The following is a 24,532-nucleotide window of genomic DNA, read 5'->3' on the forward strand; positions in this document are numbered from 1 at the left end:
AAACCAACTACTTCCTCCATCGTCCTGTTGCATCACTCAGATCTTTGCTTTTGGTAGCATTCTTGCATGTACACAGAGAGATTAGATTCACGTGCCTTCAGAATTGGATGTTTTGAACTTTCCTTCTGGGCTGGTAAAGTAAAGCCTGAGGAGCGTTTTGTCACCTTGTATACTTGAGTTGTGCATCAAAACTGACATGGTAGGAGTGTGTTAGTATCACAAGACCACTTTTAAAAGGGCCAGTACCCAATAGAGTATACTTCTTGCTGTTATCTTTGTAGCACCTTTGTCATCAAAGATGATGCAAACAAGCTGCTTTTCCTTTCTTTGAGCTGACAGCAGTCAAGGCTATGAGCAAAGATCTACAGTCGTAAAAGGGGTCTTATTACTGACTTTGCTGAATGTCATCGGTTTGAGAACTCATGCTGGGATGAATTATCCTTATGAAAGAGGCTGTTGAACTAATATGTGCCTGTTCTGTTTTTAAATGACTAATTTCTTAAAAATTACAACACGTAGAAAACATGCATGGTCATTACATCTATAAAAAGAGAATAAAAGCTCTTGCGAGGACAAACAAAAGTGAGCATTCAACAACTACGTTAGCCACCCTCTGCTATTTGTTCTGCCTGTTTCACTTGTTTTGGTCCGCAATTATCATTGCGGAAACAGTTGTCAAAAGTCCGCTTGACTCTGCGGTGTTTTCTTTTAGGAGAAAAATATCTGTCTTCTGGCAAGCCTCTACTGGAATCTGTCTCCCCATGATGACTAGAACTGATAAGGAGATGGGGAATTTCTGTACCTCCAGTATGTAGTCAGTCTACCTCAATATCTTAATAGTATGGGAGGAAAAAAAGTTGTGGAAGTAAAAAAACAAAACAAAAAAAAACCCCGAACAACTAACCCTATTTTAGCAATTTCATTTGTGTTGAGATAAAAAGATCAGTTACCACTAGGCCTGAGTTACTATGATTTTTTTTTTTTCATGCTGAAGTAAAATTTGATGATTCTCTTAACTTTCCAGCCTATCAGACCCTCATTTGCAACTGTGAACAGACTTTCTGCTTTTCCTGTTTAGCCTTATTGGGGTAAATGGCTTCAGTATTTTCCTCATGGTTATGTATCATTAGTGCTAGTTGTAGGTTGAATGGTTATATTAGTTTTGACTTTTTTATAATTCGTTCAGAAATAAAATTAAACTCTACTAGTAAAGAAATTTCTGCATGTCTTAATGTTTGAAACAAAAATGATCAGGATCCATATTTAAGGTTTTAAAATAGACAGGATTTTTTTATCGTACCTCATGACTGAAGTACTTGCCATTTAATAGGCTAGTATAAGAAACAGCCAAGCCTTGAGGATTTTTGAATTGTATTAATAAGGTGTCTTGCTATTCACTGAAGAACAATTTGGGATGTTGCAAAGTGATGTAGGTTGGTAATGATCTCGGATTTTAAAAAATAAAATTGTGATGTGCTCATGCTGCTAATACGTGGAGTCAGATTTCTGAGGATGTAAAAACTGGAAGGCAAAAAAAGTAGATGTAGCATTCTTCAGAAGGGTTTTGCAGGGGCTATTTCTGTCCCTCTGCCACTACTCTTTTTTAACTTGCTGGAAGAAAGGAGGGAAGGAAACAAATTAGCTGAGGTATTTTAAGGCACTATGAGGTGGTAGTGAAACAACGCTTATTTTTGTGTGGCTGCCTAGAACTCAGTTGTGATTGTGTTTTATTTCTCTGAAATGCAGTTTGAATTAAAACAGGAACAGTGTTCTTGGAGCATACTGATTTCCTCCCTCTCTTCAGGGGTGCACACAGCTTGATCCGAGACAGTAAAATTTGGACTCTGATCCTTTTAAAAGGAGGTGTTTAAAAAGCCTGGGCCCAGGTTCCAGAAAATGTGAACGTGCAGCAGCACCCCCGGATGACAGTGGTACAGGACTGAAAGAAAAACGTGGGCTGGCTGAGGGGCTCCGATACAGCATGTGTCTATTCTATGATTCTAAGTATGTGGGAAGAAATAAATAAGCACTTCTGAAAAAAAGCGGAGAGGAGAAAAGAATCAGACTGCAACTTAAAAACAGGGGGAGTGGAAGGGGGGAAAAAGTATAAAACCTAGAAGTTAGAAAACAAATGAGCGAACCTTACTTTAAAATGTTTTTGGAAGCTTCTCTCTTGATATGCTCTGGAACACTGCACTAGGAAGTGTTATTAGAGCTTAGCCTGAAGTAGGGTTGTATAAGCAGCAATGTATTCCCCCCCATCTGCTTTGATTTTCACTAGGTGCATCACAGTAAAGGGCAAAACCCCCTTTGTATGCAGTTCTTACATTTATCTAAGGAACTTTTCTAATGTATGACCTGAAGTGTGAACCTTTGTCCTTTCTAAAAATCTTCAGTCCTTTTAACTATGGCGTTAATGCAGTGTCTAGTCCTTTTTGAATCCTCATATTATATTGATTGGACAAAAAGCTTATGTACTATGGCTAAAAAAACACCAAACACCACCTCTGCCCTCCCCCAATTTCATTGTTTTTAAATGAGTTGTCTTTGATTTTATTAAAAGTCTCTTTGTTTTTTATTAAGAACAACAAGGACTAGCTGGCCCCAAACAACTCTCCTCATGTTAGCTGTAACTTGCAAGGTATTACTGCTGCCTTCTGTCTTTCATATTAAAGTAAATAGCCCCAATCTTTGATTTTTCTCAGCTCGTGGAAGATTTTTATGTATGGTATTTGAGATGGGGTGGTGAGACCTGTTGGTGTTGATTAACATTCCCTCTGAAACACCAGTAGGTTTGTATGTACATTTCCGATTTGGGAGGCGCTGTCCTTGACTTCAGCATACAGAGCCGGTCGTTTGCGGGGGGGTTGTTAGCTGGTCTCCGTGCCTTCGGAAGTAAGGAAAAGACATAGCCAGCTCATACAGTGGCAATTGATTTCAGCTGTAATAGACCAGTGGGCTGGCTAACATCCCATCGTTGCATAGCCACATTAATAAATTCCTTGCACAACTGTAGCCCAGCTAGTGCCTGGTAATTCTTTTAAGCCTCTTGGGTCTGGTGGCTTTCACAGAGCATCTTTTCCTTGCTTCAGCTTAGGAACGTATAGTTTAGAGACTGTCCCTGTGTGTGGGTGCATGTGATTTCCCCCCTTTTTTTCCTTTTTTTTTTTTTTTTTTAATTTTTATTTAAAGCAGAGCAAGAGGGGGTATGTTGTGATGCTAGGTTTACCCTGGTTTTAAGCAAGCCTAATGCACACCAGTTTGACTAGTGGTAGGTTGTTATAACGTATTGATGTGAGTCACAGTTGTGCCATGGGTGGATCTGCAGGCAGTGTTTTCATTCATTGCTTCCATTTTGATGTTTCTATGCCATCCATTTTATTTTTGCCAGGTTAGACTTTTTTTTTTTTTTTCTGAGCTGTCGAACAAAGCACAGATTATGTATCCTCTATGCTACAGTTATGAAAAGCCCCCTTGTTGTGGATTGCATAAGAATTATGGAGCATGTAATCATTTAACCTATCATGGGAGTACACAGAAAGAAATGATTACTATTTCCTCTTTTTTTTTTTTCATAGAGAGAATACCCTTTAGGAGTGCTTTATCGTAACTAGTGCACAGTTTATTATGTGGCTGTAGCTGACAAAACTTGTTTCTGAAAGATTCACTATTTCTCCTGTGCTTCTATGCCTGCAATTTCTTCAGTAATTTTGGGGAGTGTAAGTAAATTCACTTAAGCTTTCAGGAAAATCCAGTAGTCACACTGAGTTTATTTTGAGCATCTTTAATTCTCATGGGGTTTGTTTTTGTGTCTTAAAATTTCATGTTTACGATTTTATGAACAGCTTCTGTTACCTGGGAAGTAGCAGGCTTGCTGAACGCACCACTGGAGTGAAGTGCAGAGCTGGTTAAGTTAATTGTTTTAAAGATTTATTTTCATGCATATTACCTGATGCAGAATAGGTATTGAAGTGCTTTCATTCAGGGCCGATGTAACTTGTTATTGGGGTTTACAATTACTAACAAACAGGATTAATTATAGGTGCTGCGTGTGCTTGGCTTTTAAGCAGTAGTCCTACTATGAATGCATTACATTTGGTCAATTAAACAATGTAGTGGAGGTGAAGATGGTTTATGCAGTTGTTTGTTAGTAACACTACAGCAAGTTGCCTTTCATGCTGAGTTGCTCTTTATAACATCTGCCATATATTTTTCCTTATAATAGCTCAATGAGTTGTAAGATGATGTACGTAAAACAAAAACAAATTCTAAAGCTCCTTTCGTCCCAAAGCAGCGGAGTCATTGTCTGGATACAGCAGAAATAATTTAGCGTTACAAACACTAGTTGGGATGAAACACATCTGAGTCAGCAAGTTATTACTATTTTGTAGGATTCTAAATTACATGAATAAATAAATGTGTACTAAAAACCTGCAGAAGATGGTGTACGGGCCATGTCGTTTGTTCAGGGGAGCAGAAAAATTAGGAGAAAATGAGATCTCTGGCTTTTTAAATATAGTCCAAGTAAAAAAAAAAAAAAAAAAAAACCAAACAAAAAAAAAACCCAAAACAAAACAAAAAAAAACCACGCTGCTAGGACATTACATTCAAAAGTGCACAATTTGCAAAGTATTTGTTGATTTGTGGTGGGGTTTTTTTTTGGCCTTCAATTTTACGTAATGGATTTGTTCACATTTAGGCATGGTATGGAAGAGAAATTAAAAGTGTGTTATCGCTTCAAGAGGGTAACTTGTCAGCAGAAGGTGACAAGGAAGACGAATACAACGAGCAGGTAATGCGGAAGAAGTGGGGGGAAATGTGTTTTATAACACTGATGGGCTTTCCTCTGAGCCGCTGCGTGAAGAGGCAGGCATTGCTAAGCAGTCTTTGCGTGGGGATTTCTTATTGTGGCATTTGTAGTGTGAAATATTGTTTAGTGCCTGAGTGAAGTAGAATAACCTGGGTAAAAAGTGCAATTATTTCAACCAAAGAACTAGAAGTAGAATTAAAAAGGGGAGAGAACTCTGTCTATATTCATCTTTGTGTTGGTTTTTATAATTCTTATGCCGTATAGTGTGAAAACGGTCTTGAGCAAGGAGGAAATATTCTTAATGAATGAGATTTTTAAAAATGCAGTGGTCGATTCATACAGTGTATTTATAATTTTGTGCATTTTGACCTTTTCTCAGAAGAAGCAAAAAGAGATTGCATATCTAAGTAACAGACAAAAAGACTGACAAGGAATACTTAAATATATTCTGCTATATATCTGCAGTAATGCAGGCTTCTAATCCCTCCTCCTATCTCCATATAAATGATACAGTTCAAGACCATAGCTGTTTTCTTCACTAAAAGCAGTAAAGCTCTTTTAGATGAAATGTCTAAAAACATCTTGTAATAACTTGGAGCATGCTGGCAAGAGTAGTCACTTGTGACTATGTGTGAAACCCCCTCAGCTAGTCGATATTGTAATAAGCAAAAATGGTAGCATCACTCCATTATTCAGAAAAGCCAACAGCATGCTTGTCCCTTAGGCTACAGCATTCATTAAGAAAAGCTTACTGGGCTGAAAGCTGGAAACAGATGATAACGGGATATGATTTTCATATTTAATGCATTCCTTGGAAGAGTATGTGTGCTGCAGATTGATAGAAGAATCAACTGCTACTTTACTAAAAGACTTTCTAGTTTGCCCTATAGCTACCGATGGAATCATTCAGCCAAGAAATTAACTTTTTCTCCTTTTACCTGCTTTATATATCTGCTAAGCAGGCTGCCTGGCTGCCAGTAAATGTTATTATGCAGTTAAATGTTTGGTATTTAAGACTCTTATCAGAAAAGAAACAGAGGCCACACTATTTTGTTTTTATAGTAGGAGGAAGGTTTTCGGTTTTCTTTCTTCAGTGCATTAGCAGTCGTTAATCTGAGTTTATAGGAAGTTTTCCCCATAGATTAAAAAGTTAAAAACCTTGAATTTAGAGCATTCTTTAAACTGTAATATACAAAGCAATGAACCCGAGCAACCTTGACCTATATAAGCAGGCCTCCAGCAGTTTGCGAATTATGTTTTTTAATTCGGACATATGTGAAAAGGTGAGTTTATTTTTGAATGTTAGCTTCTTCAATTAAAAGTGGTTAGTGTAGGAGACGTGGTTTCTAACCTATGGAAAAGTTTACATAAATACTAGAATATTGAAGGCTCACGGCGTGACTTAAATTTTTAAAAACCGTTACCAGGTTTCGGACAGCACAAACTTGGTATGTACCCAAATATGGCACTTCCTGTTGTTGGTAGAAGCTTGATTGTGGACTCTTTCCTCCCCTGTCCCCTTCTTTCTCCTTCTTGACTGCCTCCATAAATACAGAAGTAACTTCAACTAAATTGCGTATCGTTTTGCCTTGTCTATGTGCTGTGTCTTAGATCTTACTCTCTAACTCTGTTGGTTTTTTTTGATTGTGCCTGTTTATCACCAACTTCACCTCACTTAAAATCTGCTTATTCTTACCTCTGAAATGCAAGAGTTTGTTCTCTCTCGCACAGAGTCAGTTGTAGCGAGCACATGTGGCTAGCAGGTGGTATTTTCAGGATGCAGATTATCACAACGGGGAACTGGTTTTATTTGCTAGCACTGGTATTGTAATGGTTTCCTTCAGGGTAGTCAGGATGGCAGTGATGGTGTGATAACCTTGTTAGTGATGCATCTTGGAGACCAAGAAGGACAATCGCAGAAGCAATCTTCTAGAGATGGTCAGTATCCCAATGCCACTAGAACCCCAATGTGAATATCTTCTCTGAGCCATGAGATATGCACCCTTTTGAACTGTCAATTTTTACGAGAGTCCTTAAGCTCAGAAATCATGTACCTGAAACAGCGTTTGTCTAGAAAACCGTGATTCTCTATGAAAAGGACTTGAGCACCAGTCTTCTGAAGCCCGGTGTAACAGCAATCTAGTGTTACAAGTTGGAGGAGATGTCTTGTACTAAGGAGTTCCTTCTCTGCTGGCAGAGCTGTATAACCTAGACTTCTGAAACCTTTGTGCAATGAAGTATGGCTTCTTCAACTTCGAAGTACTTTCTTGAAGTCTCTTGAAGATTTTGGACTAGTGCATCTTGGCAGTGCCATGTCTGTTGGACAGGGCATAGGGCACCACCCTGGGACACCTGTGGGTGGCAGAGCATCCTTCCCTGAGAAAAGGGGTGTCGCCAGGCGCCTGGAAGAGAGGAACCTCTGGCTGGACTTCACCTCCCTAGCTTTCATGTGGTGATCTACTGCCAGGGGAGACTGCACCCTTTTGTAAGTCCTATGGAAGGCATTTTTTTCTTAGCTTTGTTTTCTTCAAAGCACTTTAACGATAATAAAAAAAAAAGATTGTATTTGTTACTGGAGGAAGAAGTGGGGAGCCTGCGCTCCACAACCAAAATCAGGATTAAGTGTGCTTTGAACAGAGACTTTATTTAACTCCCAGATGGAAGAACACAAAGTTCAGTAATTGGGTTGACTGTTTTAGGTAAGTCTGTTCTGTTTCTGGTGGTAAAAACAGTATGTAGGCCAATGTTATCTGTCATACTTTTGCTCTGAGAATGCAAAGGCAGTGAAGAGCTTATTTTTTTCTGCAATCAAATAGGAGTGTGTTAGAGACGTATATCTGCTATGACTCTGCTAAACATTTGGACCTGTTTGAATTGCATTTGTTTTGGAACACTACATCCAGGAGCTGCTAAATCCATAAAGTACTTGCTAGATGCATTTTAAAGCAGCAAATCCAAGACCCGAAAAGTAATTAGGAGGAACCCGAGAGCAGTGGTGATGGAATAAGCTGTGAACTTAATCTCAGTAGCAAACCTTTACTCCTTCTTAAAATAACTTCATGGCTTTTTGTTCTGTTTCTTGTTATGTGGAATTTGAGCTTTTTTAATGAAACTTGGTCACAGACTAGACGAGATGCCTTTGTTTCCTTTAAGCTGGGCTTGGCAGCTGACTCTGTATGGTAGGAAGAGGTCAGGCAATGAAAGAGAGGAGAGAGGTGTGGAGGTGACTGTAAATTGTCCTGCTGTGATTTGGGGCTGAAAAGTAACCCCTGCTTAGTATGAACAATGGTATTACGATAGCTAATTTTGGCTTTGCATAAACTGGCGGTGACCTTTTAGTAGTAGTGGTGGCAGTAGCCCCTCCTCCTAAATTGTTCTGATTGAGTAGATTTACAAAGAGAAAAAAGGCAAGTATTAAAACACTCGGATTTAGAAGCAGAGTGGTTATACTGTTGGGACCATTTTTGTGCAAGTTCAATAGTTCTTGGAGGAAAGCGTCATTTAGCATATTTCTGCTTGGTGCCCGAAGTTGCTTTGTGGAAAATGTGATTTCATCTGCGTGATGTTAGCTGAGTAGTTGCTCTTCCTCTTTAGCATGATTTAACAGGCAGGAAAGAGCAGAAAGATGAGAATGAATAAAGTGATTTTTGCCTCATTCTTATTTGCTTTGTTGACATGCTGTGAGCGAAGCTGGATATATAGACAAATAAGCGATGGCAGATGTACATTTCAAACTGTCTGGGAACCCTTCCTCATGCTGTTGCCTTCTAGAGAAGACGATGAGAAGAGCAGGAGGAGGAGGTTGCTTAGAGCAGCTGCTGTGGGTGGCTCCAGAAAGGCCAGCTGTGCCATGGACACTGCAATGAGGTCCTGATGAGCATGTCTTGGCTGCAGGATGCTGCGGTACCTAAACCACAGGCTACCAGCGGCTGTACAGTCATGCACAAGTAGAGCATAAGGGCTACACTCAAGTTAGTAACTTCAAGGTATTTTCAGTGACCTTGGTGGGTAGATCTAAACGTTGTGCTTTGGTCCTGGGTCTTAGAAGCCTTTTCAGGAATCTAATCTTAAAAGTCTGCCTGCTTGTAAAAAACAGTTACTGTTTGGATTAGTTTGAGTCCTTTGGATATTTCAGTCCCTGTTGTTCAGGTTGGGGGCACAGTGTGCTTTTGCCACCGGTTGTTTTCATTTATAGAGCTTCACTTGAGGTCCAGGCCCTCGTTTTCACACTAGGAGGCAAGAAAGGCATGCCAAGTGTTTGTGTAACAATAATACTATACAAAATACTTGAAGTCTGTGACAGTTTTCTCTCCAGAAACCAACATGCAATCCTCTAGAAGCTCCATTTGCAACATGCTGCCTGTTTGTTTCCTTAAGCCATCTCCCACTTGTGTTTTTCAGATGCCAAGGGTTGGAAGACAGGCAGGAAGTAGCACTGAGACAGCCGTGCCAAGAGGACTGTACCATCCAGCAACAGTCTTTATGGGCCACCACACATCAACCACCTTGGCTGCTGGAGGTTTGGGCATGTGGCAGAAGCCCCCCCAGCCCACAGAGAGCCACTTGGTGCCCAACTCACCTCCATGCTCTCCATCACTTGAAGGACTTGGTCCAGAGAGCAGAAGCACTGATTTAGAGTGTGATGCATCGGCGGAGGGAGCAGTGAGACATGGGGATCTTGCCACCAGTGAGGAAGGCTCTGAGCATCTCATCTCCTCAGCATCTGATCCTAAACCTGAGGAGGAACGGCTGCAGGGAAGCGTCCCAGGTATGGCAGGGCATGTGCCTGTCTGCCTCTGCCCAGTGCTGGGGCACATGCATCCCAACCAGAGTGATGGGCATGGCTGCTGGTTTCCCCTATGTGCATTGTGCTCTGGTTGAAGCACAGCAGCACTCTTCTTTCTTTTTTTTTTTTCTTCTCTTTTCTTCTCTTCTTCTCTTTTTCCTCTTTTTTTTTTTTTTTTTTCCCTTTTGGCTTGGCTTCCTCCCAGGCCGTGCATCTGGACATGCTGGGGGCTGAGCTTGTTCAGGTTCACTATTAGAAAGTAAAGATTTCTTCACTGCTGTGCCCATGGTTGCCTTGAAGTTATCTGAGCCTTGTTTTAAGAGGTTTAATGTCAACCTGCTTCACTAGAAGCACTTCTGTTTCAGGTTGATCCCTGGAGGTGTTCAAGGCCAGGTTGGATGGGGCTTTGATCAACCTGGTCTAGTGGGAGGTGTCCCTGCCCAGGGCAGGGAGGTTGGAACTAGATGATCTTTAAGGTCCTTTCCAACTCTTAACCATTCTATGATTTCCTTCTCCCTCAGACACTTGTACACAATCGTTCATCCCTTTCCAAAACTGGGATTTGGCAATGTAGACTGAGGGTTGGTATGTTCCCTGTATGTGGCTGCATTAACTCCTTCGTGGTGGTGGTTCTCTGCCTTGTTCTGGACTTTCCTGAAAAAGGCTGTGCAGACCTCCCAGCCAAGATGCTCTTCCTCTGGGATGAGTTGTATTGCCCCGGAAGGCTGTGTTCCTTCTTATTCCTCTTTTTTTTTTTTTTTTTTCTTTTTTTTTTCTCCCCCATCTTGGCTAAAATGTGTTGTCTCTGGTTTTACTGGCTTGGTTGGTTACTTTGAAGTAAGCTAGTGGACTTGGTTTTGAAGTCACAGTGGCAAAGAGATTTGTCGCTAAGTAACAGTTTATTCCTTTTTTTTTTTTTTTTTTATAAGACCTTGCAGAAATACTCTCCCCTGCTTTGCCAGTTCACATAGCAATTTTCAACTTAAAATAGTTTTCCAAGCCCCATAACAATTGCTAAAATGGAAAGTGGTGGCAACCCTAATGATGCAGGGACTCTTGCTCTCCTGTAATGATTATGGTTTTCTTTATAGAGGAAAGCTGGCATCCCGATCAGATGCTCTTCTGTGCTACTTGTGGTTTTTTTCTGACATTCCCTTTCTTGAGGTTTGTTTTTTTTTTTTTTCCATTCCTTTTTATTTCTCTAAGGAATTTTTTCCCTCTCATTTTCTTTCATCTGATGCATTTGCCACTTCTCTGTTTTAATGAAAGCCTGTCCTTTCTGGCACTGGAATGAGACCAGTCCAACCTGGCTTACGTTAGCCCTGGGCTCTGCCTGCAGCTCTGCAGAGCACCGGTTCCTCCCCGTGGGGAAGGCTGAGGTGGCCAGCATCGTGTCTGGGAAAGAAATACCCATTTAATTTCTGGAATGTGGTATCTCTACCTTCAGAGAAACTGTACAGTTGGGTTCAAAATCAAAATGAGCTTTTTTTCAAACAGCACAGTAATCACCTCAGACCGCCTGGAGGGCTTTTTATGTCTGTCTGCTGCCAAACGCGTGTTGCAAAGTGAACAGACTAATGCAGTCCAGATTTGAAAGTGTGGAGGGCTTTGGCTTTTTCCAGCCCTCCTAAGCTTGACCTTCCATGCTGCAAATGATGGGAGCTGATGAAGACGCTTGGCTGTCCCATGCCAGGAGCGAGCACACGCCCGGCTCTGCTACCGGCTTGGTGCAGTGGTGCTCGCCAGCCTCTCCTGCTGCTCCCTGGCCGCTGCTTGGCAGCAGCAGCACAAAATATAGGAGGGAACAAATCCCATTTCCCCTAGGTTAAAGAAGCAAGAAAATGGCCCCTTTCTGCCCCCCCCCCCTCCCCCCCTGCAAACTGGAGAACAAAACTCTGTTCTCCATCCTCATTTCCCAGCAAATGCAGTAGTGACATTTCTGTTGCTCAGACTTGCTTTGCCAATTTGGAAACCAGGCTAAGAGTGCATCGTGGCATCAGCTACTGTTTGGCATAAACCTTAAGTGATTCAGTTCCAGTGAAACTCCGTGACCGGGACAAGCAGAAATGCTGGGTGCTGTAGCGTTAGCAGGTGCGTGAATGCTGGTTAATTTAAACCCATGGTGAATTTTATGGAAAACGGGGAATTTCTGTGGCAATACTAATTTGTTACAGCACTAGCTGGTCCATTAACTTTTGGCATTCTATAAAAAGATAAGTAGCGTGTATCTGTTGTCTTAGAAGCATAATTCAGCCCTTTACTCTCTTGTTTTAGAGAAGGCAATTAATGTGCAGAGTTTAAAAGCCTGCGGGCATGTGTTTCTTCTGCAAGGTTTAAAAAATGTGTATGACAGTAGCATCTTCAGGTGCAATTTTTTCCCCCTAAGAAAAGCTTTTTCCAGCTTTTTCTGTTTCATCATTCTTCCAGAGATGATTTAGTGAAGTAGCTGGTCTTCATGCTGGTGATGGTTTTTGAGGAGTTCTGGGTTTGTCTCCCACCCGCCCAGAGCTGCAAACCCAAAAGGTGTGAGTGTAGGGGCTGGAGCCTCCCCGGACTCCCCCTTGCGAGAGGAGCGCAGAAAGACATGGGGTGGTGGGCAGGGAAACCCAAAGTGAAGGGATGGCAGAGGGATGCTCGCTCACACATGATAGTTGAAAGAGGTGAACAAAGAGCATAAGTAATCTTAGTGTAATTCTCTACGCTATGGTGTACTCCTTCGTCCTGCTAATGTTTTGGGGATAATTTATCATTATTATTATTTTTATAGGACCAAAGCCTCATCTGGGTAGCTGGTGGACTTCTAAGGAGGCAAGCTCGGAGAACAGTGTTGAGCTCCCGGTCCCGGTGAGCGCGGAGGAGGTGATGCCGTGCGATCCTGACATCCCGCAGGGGACAGCCTTGCCAGGGGCCAGCTGGGAGCGGGATAGGGATGCCCGTACTGCAGAGGACACCCTGCCGCATCTACCAGACCCTCCTGCAGTGCAGAAGGAGCCCTGGGTCAGCTCAGCACCAGATGGGTATGTCCTTATGTATTTTCTCTCTGCTGGTACTCATTCAAACAGCCTTAGAGGCTGTTTTCACAGCCTGGTTGATACGTAGCACTAAAGCTTCCATACAGGTCGGCAAACTTCTTGCTCATTTAGTATCTCACTACCTCTGCGCTAGTGGTTAAATGGCTTCAGGTAACTCATTCAGGTCAGACCTGGAGGAAGTAAGTATGTTTGTTGTTATAATAGACATTTGTTAAATTTAAGCAAATCTTACTTCAACAAGTTTATTTAATACTAACTATAACTTACTAAACAGTGTATTTTGTGTGAATTAAAATTTCCAGAGCATTTTGTTTGGAAATAGACAGAGAATGAGGAAAGCACAACACAGATGCATAGCTCGTCCTCTGCTACCGTGTGAAAGTGGTGGGGTTTTATTGCCAACAACAACTGCAAAACCAGAGTATCACTTGTAATATCAATCACAGCTGGATTTTCATCCTTGTGATGCCCTCATAAGACAGGGAGGTGCATCGCCATCCTGCCAGAGCAATACCCACTACGAGATGGTCCAAGGGGTTTGCCCGGGTTGCATGGGAGGGCTAGCTTTGCTTCCTCGCTGTGCTTGAACAGCCCTACGCCATCCACCATCATCCCTTCCTGGCTCCCCACCTTGTCATGCCCCATTGCTGCAGGAGCATCCTTCCCACCTTTATCTCCTGTCTTTTAGTTCTCGTGACAGTCCGTTTGCCGCCGGTTCCCTCTGCAGCACTTCATGTTCACGTCCCCCTTCCCCCCGGCCATCCTACCACTGCTTGACCCCATGGTTTTGTGACCTATGACTGCTGCCTTTCTCCTGCCTGCTCTCCCTTAGCAGCATGCTTCTGTTTCCTTGCTCTCTGTATCCTCAACACCCTTCTCCCTCCTCACCAGTGTTTTCCTGCCCCCAGTCACAACAGAAATATTGAAGAAAGCCTTTTCTGCAGGCACATGCTATATTGCAGAGGGTGCTGCTCCTCTTGGGTCTCCCTACCTTGTGCGGGTACTGTTCACATGCAAAATGTTCGTAGCTGGAGTGGTTAGCTAGATACAGGGCGGTGGCTGTACACTGGGGAGAGACCACGTACGAAAGAAACCAGCTTTTTTACCCTTGGAGAATGAGGAGTACTCTTCTGCTGGCTGGGGTTGGTTGGGTTTTTTTTGTTGTTCTTGTTTTTCCTTTTTGGTTGTTTACAGCTTTTTAATCTGCTTAATGCAACTATTCTTCCTACATTCATGGTCGTGTTGTCTTAGGTACTGATTTCAATATTAGTTTGTATTTTAATAGATGACAGTTGAGCGGAAACTAGCGGCCATCAATATACACTTCTGTAACTTTATCATTTCTCATTTGCATCAGACTGTTGCTTGCTATGGAAACATCATCTAATTTACATCTAAATAGCTTTTACCCAGTTTTTCTTTTGTATAACACCTGTTAATCATAACACTTTGTAGGGAAGTTGCATAGAGTGCCTGCCTTTGCTAGAGAAGTCATAGCTGAGCGATGGTAATTTAACCTTTTGTTCTCTCCCTGTCAACGCTAGTGATGCCTCGCTGTTCATAAACTGATGAAAATATTGTGCAACGCTCTTGAAGCCCAGCTAAATTATACGAAAGGTTTCACTGCTCGCATTATCTTTGGAGCACGATTGAAACCAGAACGTGGAGGTTTCCTCTCAGATTATGCCAAGCTGAATACCTCTGTTTCTCAAGGCCGCGGAAGTGGGATCGCCACTGCTAGCTGTTTCTGCAGAAAAGATACAAATTTTAATTTGTTCTAGCTGAGAATTAAAACGCGGATAAATTCTCAAAAATGGCAGGTACGGAAGGTCTCGTGGAGGGATAAGCAGCCTTTTCCATTGTTGAGCTTATAACCAGGTGGGCTTTCCAAGTCCGTCTTTACAATGCACGTGAAATTCAGCGTGCACACTTGAGTCCTGCAAAATAATTCATGAGCTGAAAATCTTGGGGAAAAGTTTCCAAGTAATTAGTACATGAATTTCAATTACATGAATAACACAAACTATGAGAATGCAACTCCTTTTGGTCTGAATATATCATGCCAGATCCATAGAATAAGTAATATCACAGGTCTTGCAATGTCCCTTCAGTCCATGTGGTTTTCTTCTACGAAATTCCTACACTGGCTGAAGAAATATGCAGAAATTTTGTAAAACAATTTATATTTGTGGTCCTAAATTAAAATATCTGTAGCTTGGACTTTCCCAATGCAGCAGCGTTGCTGCTGTGGCATCCGAACAAAGTATCATTCCTTGGCTGTTGTCTTTGGTCCATTTGTACGCTTTTGGTGTCTTATTTGAAATTAGTACGAGTGATGGAGAGGAAAGGAGCTCCCAAGTGCAGGGATCATAGCTCACTTGAAAGGTAAAACAAAATCCTTGTGCATCAGGAAGTCAGAAGTTTATATTTTTGCAGAAAATGCCTTTCCTACCTTACTGCAGAAATACCATTGTCTCTTTTTTTTTTTTTTAAAGTTTGGGTTTTTTTTTCCCCACAGTAAGTGTTTGCAGGTCATTATTTTACCTCTGGATGAGTTCAGCCAAATTTCAAACTGCCTCTTCCAGCTGGAGGAATGGTTATCATGATAACATCATCAGGTTATTAACCAAAGAAAAGTGATGTTGCTGTGGAAGGTTATTTAATATGAGCTTTGCGCCTTGATCGCAGTTCACAGTGGGGTGCTGCGATTTGGTACCTTATTTTCTAAAACCATCATTTTTAAAAACTAAATTCCACCTTTCAGAGCGCTGCTGGGTGGGTGCATTGATCAGAGGCTGTACGTGTGCATCTTCAGACTCATCCCACCAGCTCAGACCTGCGCGAGATCCTGGGCTGTGTGTTCAGGTCTGCAGCCCCCTGGGGAGCGGGTGGCTTGCCTGGCTTGTTAGAGTGGCACCCAATCTCCCCTCCCACCAGGTGAAGCCACCTGATAGCTCCGGTCCTTGGCTCCTTGTTGCCGGTCTGAGCTGCTGAACCGGAGGTGAAAGGCTCCGTATCCTCTTACCATTCCTTACAGCACCCGGCCCTTTCTTTAAGGGCTTAAACCCGGGGAGCGGGAGGGGGGGGACAGGGTCTCTGAGAATTAGCACAGAGAAAGATGATGACTATTTTAAGGCCTGTGCTGAGGGGGTGGAAAAAGGCAGAGCTTATGCCTGTGCTGCTTCAGCTGCATTGAAGAGGACTTAGCACAGATGGATTGTGCATTACAAAATGTAACACATAATTCAAGCTGTCAGCTTAATCAGACTGTTTCCAGGAAGCAACCTGTAAAAGAGAAGGACCTCTTGTTTGCTGACCTCTGATCCGTAGCCTGCTGCAGATTGTCATACATTTTGTTTTTCTTTATGTTGGTGTCCCTTCCTTCCCCTTCCCTTTTTATTATTGTATCCCTCTCGAGTGGCACCCTGGAAGGACCACCCAGTGGGAGGAAAACAATGGGAAACAAGCCGGCCGCTAAAATACAGGGTTTGTAAGACTGGGGGAAAAGAAAAAGCACTGTTTAACCGCATATGTGATCTCCCTGGTATTGTTTTGCTTATTAAATGTCTAGGAAACTCGACTAAATGCACAGCATCTCCCACTTAATTGTTCACTGTTGCCCAACAGCCTGATGGAAAACAGAACTTTCGGTGTAGTTTAACATGACTGCAAAAATGATGCAAGTTTTCACACACAGAGCTTTTCACTTGAGGGAGTGTAAACCAAGGTCAACTGTATAAATACGTCAACTTCTACATACGGCAAAAAAAATTTTAAATCTCTATTTTGCTTGGGGGGCTCTGCAGGCACAGGGCCAGCTGGGGCATTGCTGGTGGAGACCTGGCCTGGAAAGTCCCCAACAAAGCAGGCAGCCGGGCTGGACCTGAATAGCCATTTACACCTCTGTTCGAGGATTAGCCTAATGTATTGTTTCAATGTTTAAGTCCTAATTTGCATCATTATAGAGGTGCAGCTTCATCAAAACCCCTCTGAGATCCCGGTTATGTCCTGGTACCTGTAGGTGGTCACCAGATTTATTCCGATTGTGGAGGTGAAGGAATTAAACTACTCAGAGCAGCGTAATTTCCATGCAGCATCTTTTTTTTTTTTTTTTTTTTTTTTCCTACAGAGCTCAAGCAATGTGTTTTTTTGCTGTTGTTTGCTTTGAAAAGCTAAAATTGAGGGTGTTTGTTTTTCCAACTGGTGTGACGGGAATACGTTTAGAGTACGTGTCACAACTCGAGTCACTTCAAGCCCTGTTTGCTGTCCCTTCGCAGGCACCGTGGGATGCTGGCGGGACTCTCCTGTGCGCTGCAGTTGATAGAAGACATGGTGGTGAGGACAAGCCCCGAGCACCGCGTGCTGTACCAGGGCGAGCATGTGGGGACCATGGGGACGGCGGAGCTGCTCAGGTTAATGCCGCTTCCCTGCGAGCCGCTGCTCCTCTCCACTGCCCTCGTAGAGTTGGCAGGAGCCAGGGAGGAGGGCAGCGCTGCCTATGCCTTAACCCCATCCTCTTTATTCTTGTTTGCTTGCTGCCTTACGTCTAGCGTAATGCTTGTAGTGATTTTGTTGTTGATTGCTTACACCCTTCTAATTGAATTCAGGTGAGCAATGGCAAGAGGCTGTTACTGAGCAGCTTTGCAGGAGCCTGTTGAGATTTGAGCCAGGGGTCCTCTCTCTTGCGGTGACAAATGGCTGGCGCAAAGAGCAAGCGGGCTCCTGCAAACAAACATTGCCAGTTGCTAAGAGGCCTGCCTCCCCTTCCACTGTTTTAATGTCAGTGGAGAGCTGAAATATGGCACTTAGACGCACATACGCAAATTACTCCGACAAACACTCTTTCCTAAATGTAGCACTTTTTGCAGCCTTGCTCCACAGATACCTTAGGTGAATTAAACACTTATTTCCAAGAATAAGAGCATCGCCTTAGCTAGTAATGCTAATATGATTTACTGAGGTAGACAACATTAACCAGAAAAAAATATTTCTTCTTTGAGGTAAAAGAGCAAAGAGAATCACCAAAACCCATGTGTTAACAAAACCAGGGTCAGGGAGCCCTCACTGTCCCTCTGCAGCACGGGCTCTTAATTACAAGGATTGGGAACGGCTTTGTAATTCTATTTAAAATTATACGTCAGCCTCCATTAACTAGGATTCCCGTAAGCACTTCACGGTTAGAGGGTTTCCAGGGAATTGGGAGTAAGGGCTTCCAAACTGACCTGGCCCCTCCAGCCTACCGTTGGAAATGAGTTCCCGTGAAATAACTGCTTTGGCCACAGCATGGCTGGGGCCGCTTGGCCAAGAAGCGGTTTCACTGACTGGATGTGCACAGGTTCTTCTCTCCCTGTCAAAAAGCAAAGGTGTGAGATTAACCCTGGCGTCTTCTAAGTGCTGGATTTGACCTCCCTGTCCTGTTCTGCATCTTTCGCATCACGGATGTTTGTCCCTCAGGGCTGTCCCAGCAGTTAACTAGTTAGCCAGGAAGCCAAGTATTACAGGTTCTGCCTCCAAACTGATGCTGGCTATCTGGGCTTTAAATAAATGTTGCATGTAATACCTGCTTTATTTTGTAGCTTTTGTAATCGGGCCGGCAGTCTGAAAGAAGACGACCTTGAAGAATGTGAAGCAGTTGTCCTTCATCAGCTTCGGGCTTTATTACAGAGCGCGCTGAATGGATGCCTCCTACCTGAGAAAACACTTGATGCTAAAGGTAGAGCGGTGGATGAAAAGCAAACCAGGTATCATACACGCTAAACTTGCATGTGGGTATGATTAACATTCTTTTCTTTTCCCCCCCAAGTCTGCTCTGCCTCTCTGGTACAGAGAAAGCAGACCCGGGGCCAGACCTCCAATCACACTGGAAAATAAAGACGTCTGAGTGCTGATCTTAACGCGTCTTGGCAGCAGCCGTGTGACTCAAAATGAGAACATTAAGCAAATTCATTTATTTTGCTTTTCGTTCACTGATGGTGAATTTTATTCCGTTGGGCAGCGCTCAGGCTGGGTCTTCCTGTCTCGCCAAGTCTGCAGCATCTCCCACCCCAGGCTGCTCCAGCAGGGAGGGAAATGTATTAACTTCAGAGACCTCTTAGCCAGTAATTTCTGTGATCTTCAACGCGAGTCTCAGGCACGTAAGGATGGGGAATGTAATTTTGAGAAGCAAATTATTTTTCTGTGAAGCAGAAGATTCATATAGCCTTTAAAAACAATAAACCGCAGTTATTCAAAATGTGGCGTTTTTTTCCTGTGCGTATGCCACAAGGACAAGCGAGAACTGATTTTTCCTTTTGTTTTGTTTTTAGCTCTCTGTAATGCAATAATGAAAACAATTTCCATTCTTTCTTACTTAGCTTCTGTCTAGACCTTCTTCCCTGTTACAAGCTCGGCAATACTCAAGTGTTAGCGGGATTGGGGCACTTGTGAGCACTGAAGAATGGTCCTTTTAACTATACCTGGTTCTCCTTTCCAGGCTGATATGCCTGTAAGCACTAATACGTTGTTGTATTTCCTGAATGGTTTCTTAGGGACAAACACTTGTGGAGTTAATTGGAATTCACTCCTCTGTTTGTGAAACTTCATTGGAGCAACTGGAAAAACAAATGTCTTTTGGCAAACAAGATTGCAGTATTTGTATTTTCTACTTTAAAAGAAAATGCACTTTTGCTCAAAAATAATAAAAAGAATTGGGGGGGGGGGGACGGGACGGGGGGACAAGCCTGGGGAAGTGGGTGCCCATCAGAGTGCCTGATGGAGTAAGTGGGGTCTGCCCAAGGCTGAGACTAGGTTTAACGTCTCTGTGGACAGACATGATGATGATTGCCCCTGCCCGTTCTCCTGATATTTGTAGAGGTCACGAGGGATTTCTTACATTTTCCACTTTGGACATTTTTGAAAGAAAAAGTGTGAATTAAGGACAAAATGTGTGATGGGTTTTCCCACTGCACGTTGACCCGCTTGTCCAGATAAATGAATAGCATGGCACCTGCGTGAGTCTCGTGTATGTGGGGTGTCCCACTAACGGTGCCCGTGTTTGTTTCTCAGGCCAGACCAGCAGTGGGATGTGGACATGCTGCGGACTTGCTTGAGCAACCATGCCTTGTTCTTGAAAAAGCACCAGGTTCAGCTCACAGAAGAAGTGGTGGAGATGTTTGGAAGCCTGCTGGTTTCTGGCAACAAGGCACAGGATGGCCAGGTTGGAACTTACATCTAGTAATATCTAAATCAATGACACCTACAGAGTAATTTGCACTGTTAAGGTGAGATGAGCCCTGTGCTGCTATCGTGATCCGGTGTGTGGGCTTTAAGGGGGATGGAAAGCAGTCTGTGTTTGTTAATCAGCCTTGGAGATGGTTAGGAGATAGGTAAGGAGAGAATACGAGTTCTTCAGTTGTCTCGGGGCAAACGCGAACAGCACTTCATGCAATAAGGAAAACAGTCTCTTCAAGGTCTCCAGGAGGGTGTCTGTTTTTCACCCTTCAAACCAGTTATTTATTTAAACAAGCTCACACATTAGCTGTGGTGCGAATTTATCACAAGGCTTATATCATCTGTCTTTCTCTGTGGCTTAGTAGCTTTTTATCATGAATGATGTATTTTTAATTTTTTTTTTTAAATAGAGTTATGTTTGGTACACTGAATACGCAGAGCATTTTACAAATAGCATGCTCATTTTTTTTAAATGTTAATGCAAAAGGTTATAAAGTAACTCTTTCATCAAGAAAAAAAAAATAATTGGCATTTGGTAGTCCTGCCAGTGCCCCAACCTCTTCTGTTGCAAACTCGGAGGAGCCAGCTGCGCAGGGAGGGCAGGGCTCTGCCCCGATCCCTGCTGCCTCCAGCCCTGGGGCCACAGCCGTGCCAGGAGAGCTGGGAGTCTGGCACAGGGATGATGTCCCGGCTGCTTCTGCGCCACCCCTGTGGTGGGAATGGGGAGGTCTGCCAGGCAGCCTGCTGGTAAGGGGTTGACCCCATGCTCTGCTCCCGAAAATATTTGAAAAAAAATATTTTCCTCTAATTTTTATTGAGAAATTAAAAAGCAGCTTGAACTGCTTTGCTATATTCTAGTTTTAATAACATTTGAAACAAATAATGAAGGTATAATATTTTAGTCAGTTGTACACTTTCAATTATAGCTGGGGTAACTTCTTTTTCTGTATGTGGATAACTAATTTGTATTCTGTCCTTAAAACATTCAGTCAAGTAGAAGAGATGAGCGAGGAATGTATCATTGTGCTGATGACAGATAAACAAATACCATACATAAATTTATAATTGCGTGTAAAAACTTTTACAAAGTCAAAGCTCAATAAGATAAGCTTTATGGGTGAATATATGCAGTAATAATCTGTTCATTACTACATGTTACTGTGGCCCACATGTATGCATTTAACATTTATATTACCTATTACGTGGATCCAGTCAATTAAATATAGTGGCAGGATGCATCCTCTACTTTGGAAACACCTTATTTCCAAGCAGGTTGCACAGAACAGGATCAGTGTAAGTTACACAATGTGCATGTTTAGGAACAGTTGCTTTAACATAAAGATGTATGTAATGTAGTAGTGAACTCATAAGCAATCTGCACCTAAGGATCTTAAATATTTATGACTCCAAAGTTTGAATTTTTGCCCCGTGTTGTTGACTTCTTTCTCTTGAGAGCTTAAAAATACCTGTCGGGAACCCCACTGGACGATGGTACTGCACAGCCAGGCAGCGGGGTGAAGGTGCAGGAAGGGGCTTTGAGCTCCTGACCGGACAGACAGACCTGTGAAGTCTGTCAGCTCTGTCACCATCAGCGCTTGTGGTCCACAGAGATTTGGTGATGACCAGCAGCAGATCCACCTTTTCCTGCAGTGCCATCAGTATCTCGCTCATTCCAGCGGTCCACAGAGTCTGTCTGTCTACCTGCCTGTCTTTTCCTCATCTCTTATAACTAAATTATGTCTGTCTTCTATTCTCTTAGGTCTTACTATCAGTTTTTATCTTCTCTCACAGATCTCTCCCATTACCCCTGTTAAGAAAACTGGGTATTGTTCCTGTGAACATGGACCAGCCATAGGGAGCTGACGCGGTAGAAACACCTTTTCTGGGCGGTGGGATAGTCTCTTGGCTATGGAATCCGGTGGTGCCCTTTTCAGCCAAATTATGCTGCTGTAAGGATGAGACCCGTGTGGCTCATGCAGCATGTTAGATGTCTTCACACCCTGATGGAGATGTTGGCCACCCTTGAGTCGCCTTGGTCCCTGTGACTCTGAACGCTGAGCTTTGGTTCCGCTGGTGGGAGCCTTCCTTCTGCCTGGATTAGTTATGGTGTTAGAGTTTACAATGGTCGCTCGTATTTGGCGGCGGTGGTTCATGCCTATTTGGATGCTAAATGATACTGCAAATAGGTAAACAAAGTACTTCTAGTGTGAGAAATCCACGCTGAGATAAACAGCTACATGGGAATTAATTTATTTCGACAGCAAAGATTTCCCAATCCTGCCTGCAATTTAAGGCATTCTTCACATAAAGAAAATGAGACTTAAAACCCCAGTTTTTTTGGTTGAAGTAGCAGGTTGTTCGCATCGGTTTTGTAGGGATGCTTCCTGTATGCAGGTTTAATAGAAAAAAAAAATTCAGTGACCTATTTGCTTAAGATGGAAAAGCTGCCATTCTGGACTCCTGAATAAATATGGATTAATGAGGAGGGGGCAGATGCAGGAGGATAACATCTTTCTCATGAGTCCAAAATATTTTGGCTTGAAGCTGTTCCCATACTCTCAGGTCAGTTACAAAACCTGGGGTTCTTTCTGAGATGTTGGTCCTCATCGCTGAGACTTATTGTTTTATTATCTAATTGTTTAATAAAACAATTTTTTAATTAGAGTAGAAATTTTAGTAGATTTCAAAGACTCGAGCCCATATTTTGTGCTACAAAATAAAACCAAAAGGAACACCCTACAGGTAAAGAAGAAATAGGAAGGATGCCCCAAAAGCCTCTGCTGCTGTTTGAGAAATAATAAACGCCAGGGAGGATGATTTCTCCCGCTCTCCGAAAGAGCTTTATAAAGCCAACACAGGTGGATGGTAACCTAAGTGCTTGCTTTATTTGAAGTGCTTGCTTTATTTTAAGCCTGCTTTTAACTCAGCCATATTTACAATACGTTGCGCTCCCTGTAAAGGTACTGGCTTCCACCTTAATTTTTTTGTGTGAAAAATACGTTTGACTACGGAGGTCTGAATAGCGCTGCTGCAAAAGGCTGCACGCACAGGCGGGAGAGGACAAACTTTATGAATGTGCAGGAATAACATGGATTAAAATCAGAACCCCGCCTGGTTGAGGCTAGCTTGGGCAAGCTGTGCATCGGGTTCTCTGCCTTCGGGTTCGTCCTCTCGGGGGTGTTTTAAGCTGCAGCTATTGCTAATGCCGTGGGTTAACTTGCCTTATTGCTGCGTGCCTGAAATGGCGAGGTTTCTTTTCAGTCTGTTGCTGTTGCAGCGTATTTGATACACCCTTCTGTTTTGCTTACCCTGAATATGTGAGGCAGGGACTACTGAGAATTTCCAGAAAACCTATTGATTAAAAGAATAATTCAAAGTTTGTGTTACTTCAAGGCAGAACGCAATTCCTGAGCTAGTGCCGATTTAACTCGGAGGTAATTTACCATCTAACAAAAACACCCTGGAAACAGATTACGCAGTGAAGTATAGATTAGCCTAAATGTATGTTGGAAAACGCTCGAGACGAAGGATAATAGGGCTGTGGTTATTTCTATTCTTTTTAATGCTGCAGGCTCTACCGGTGTTGAGAGAGGTCCTTCCAGAAGAGTGTGGGGATAGGTCATCTGTTCAGAATAATGAATCATCTTACAGCTTGCCATCGATCCCAAACGACGGCGGGGAAATAAAGCAGGCAAAACACGCTACCCGGCTCGCCGGCGCGGGAGAACGAGGTAACAAGTGTTAAAAGGTCTGGCTGTGCGCTCAAAGTTATTGTCCTCTATATCTGTATTTTCTATCCAAATCTGCAGGGGACTGTATTATAGCGACTGGCGAATGAATGTATATTTCTAATGAACATTGGGGGGGATTTTCCTAAATATATCAGCGTTGTTTGTCATTCTTTTTACTTCTTAAAATGAGCAATGCTTATTGTGACTATCTTTTCTGCAGGAGTAGAAAAGCAAGCCTTGTGGCAGTTATTAAAAATGGATCTATAGGTGTGCATTTATTTAAGAAATGTCGGTCGTCTAGAAATTGTGGGATATATTCATTGCCTTTTATTAGAAAGCCAGACTGGAGAATAAATTTTCAAAAATAAAAGGGTTCATGCTGAGAAAGGTGTGTGGTGCCATTTCAGAGCTTAGAAGGTGAGCGGGTTTGTGAAAACCCAGTTAATTTCTTCAGATAAGGAAGTAATATATTAGTCCGGCATAATAACTGGCGACGGCAACTTGCTCGCTCTGCTCTCAGAGCATCCCTTACATCAAAGTCCGGAAGAGACAGGCAATTAGGTTGCAATGCTCTTTACACAGCAAATGTAAACAAACTGCTTTAGGCCTCCTAAATTCACGCGACTTTTATCCGTGGAGGAGACGGAGACTTTGATTTAAACTAATTTTCCGCGGTCGGTATGATATACGCTGCTGCTGTCGGGCTGCCGGACGAGATCGCAGAGTTACTGTGGGTTGTTTGTTTCCTAAATCCCATTGGGTCTTAAATAATTTAAGACATTTGGTTAGCTTGTCCTTTTCTCTGGAAGCTACAGCGAGGCAGGCTAGCCGCACATACGAGGAAAGTTCACAGTAGGTGCCTCTTTTAAGAACGGTAATGGATAGTTTAGATCAATAAACAAGAGATAACAAAAGTGAGAAATTAAAGGGAGTAGGGCTTAAAAGCAAACAAACCAGTCTGATC

At 42.8% G+C, this 24,532-nt stretch overlaps 1 protein-coding gene across 1 annotated transcript in view; it reads left to right on the forward strand.

The window, feature by feature from the left end:
• The window catches only part of KIZ (kizuna centrosomal protein), a 52,466-nt gene that overhangs the window by 8,086 nt on the left and 19,848 nt on the right, over positions 1-24,532 (forward strand). The window contains exons 4-10 of the mRNA XM_082480359.1: positions 4,700-4,792; positions 9,212-9,578; positions 12,364-12,613; positions 16,906-17,040; positions 18,205-18,369; positions 19,673-19,823; positions 23,409-23,568. Of these exons, the coding sequence (XP_082336485.1) occupies positions 4,700-4,792; positions 9,212-9,578; positions 12,364-12,613; positions 16,906-17,040; positions 18,205-18,369; positions 19,673-19,823; positions 23,409-23,568 (1,321 nt within the window). The remainder of the gene's footprint in view (positions 1-4,699; positions 4,793-9,211; positions 9,579-12,363; positions 12,614-16,905; positions 17,041-18,204; positions 18,370-19,672; positions 19,824-23,408; positions 23,569-24,532) is intronic.

This window comes from Vanellus vanellus (genome assembly GCF_965231255.1).
Source record: "Vanellus vanellus genome assembly, chromosome: 3".
Taxonomy (NCBI): Eukaryota; Metazoa; Chordata; class Aves; order Charadriiformes; family Charadriidae; genus Vanellus; species Vanellus vanellus.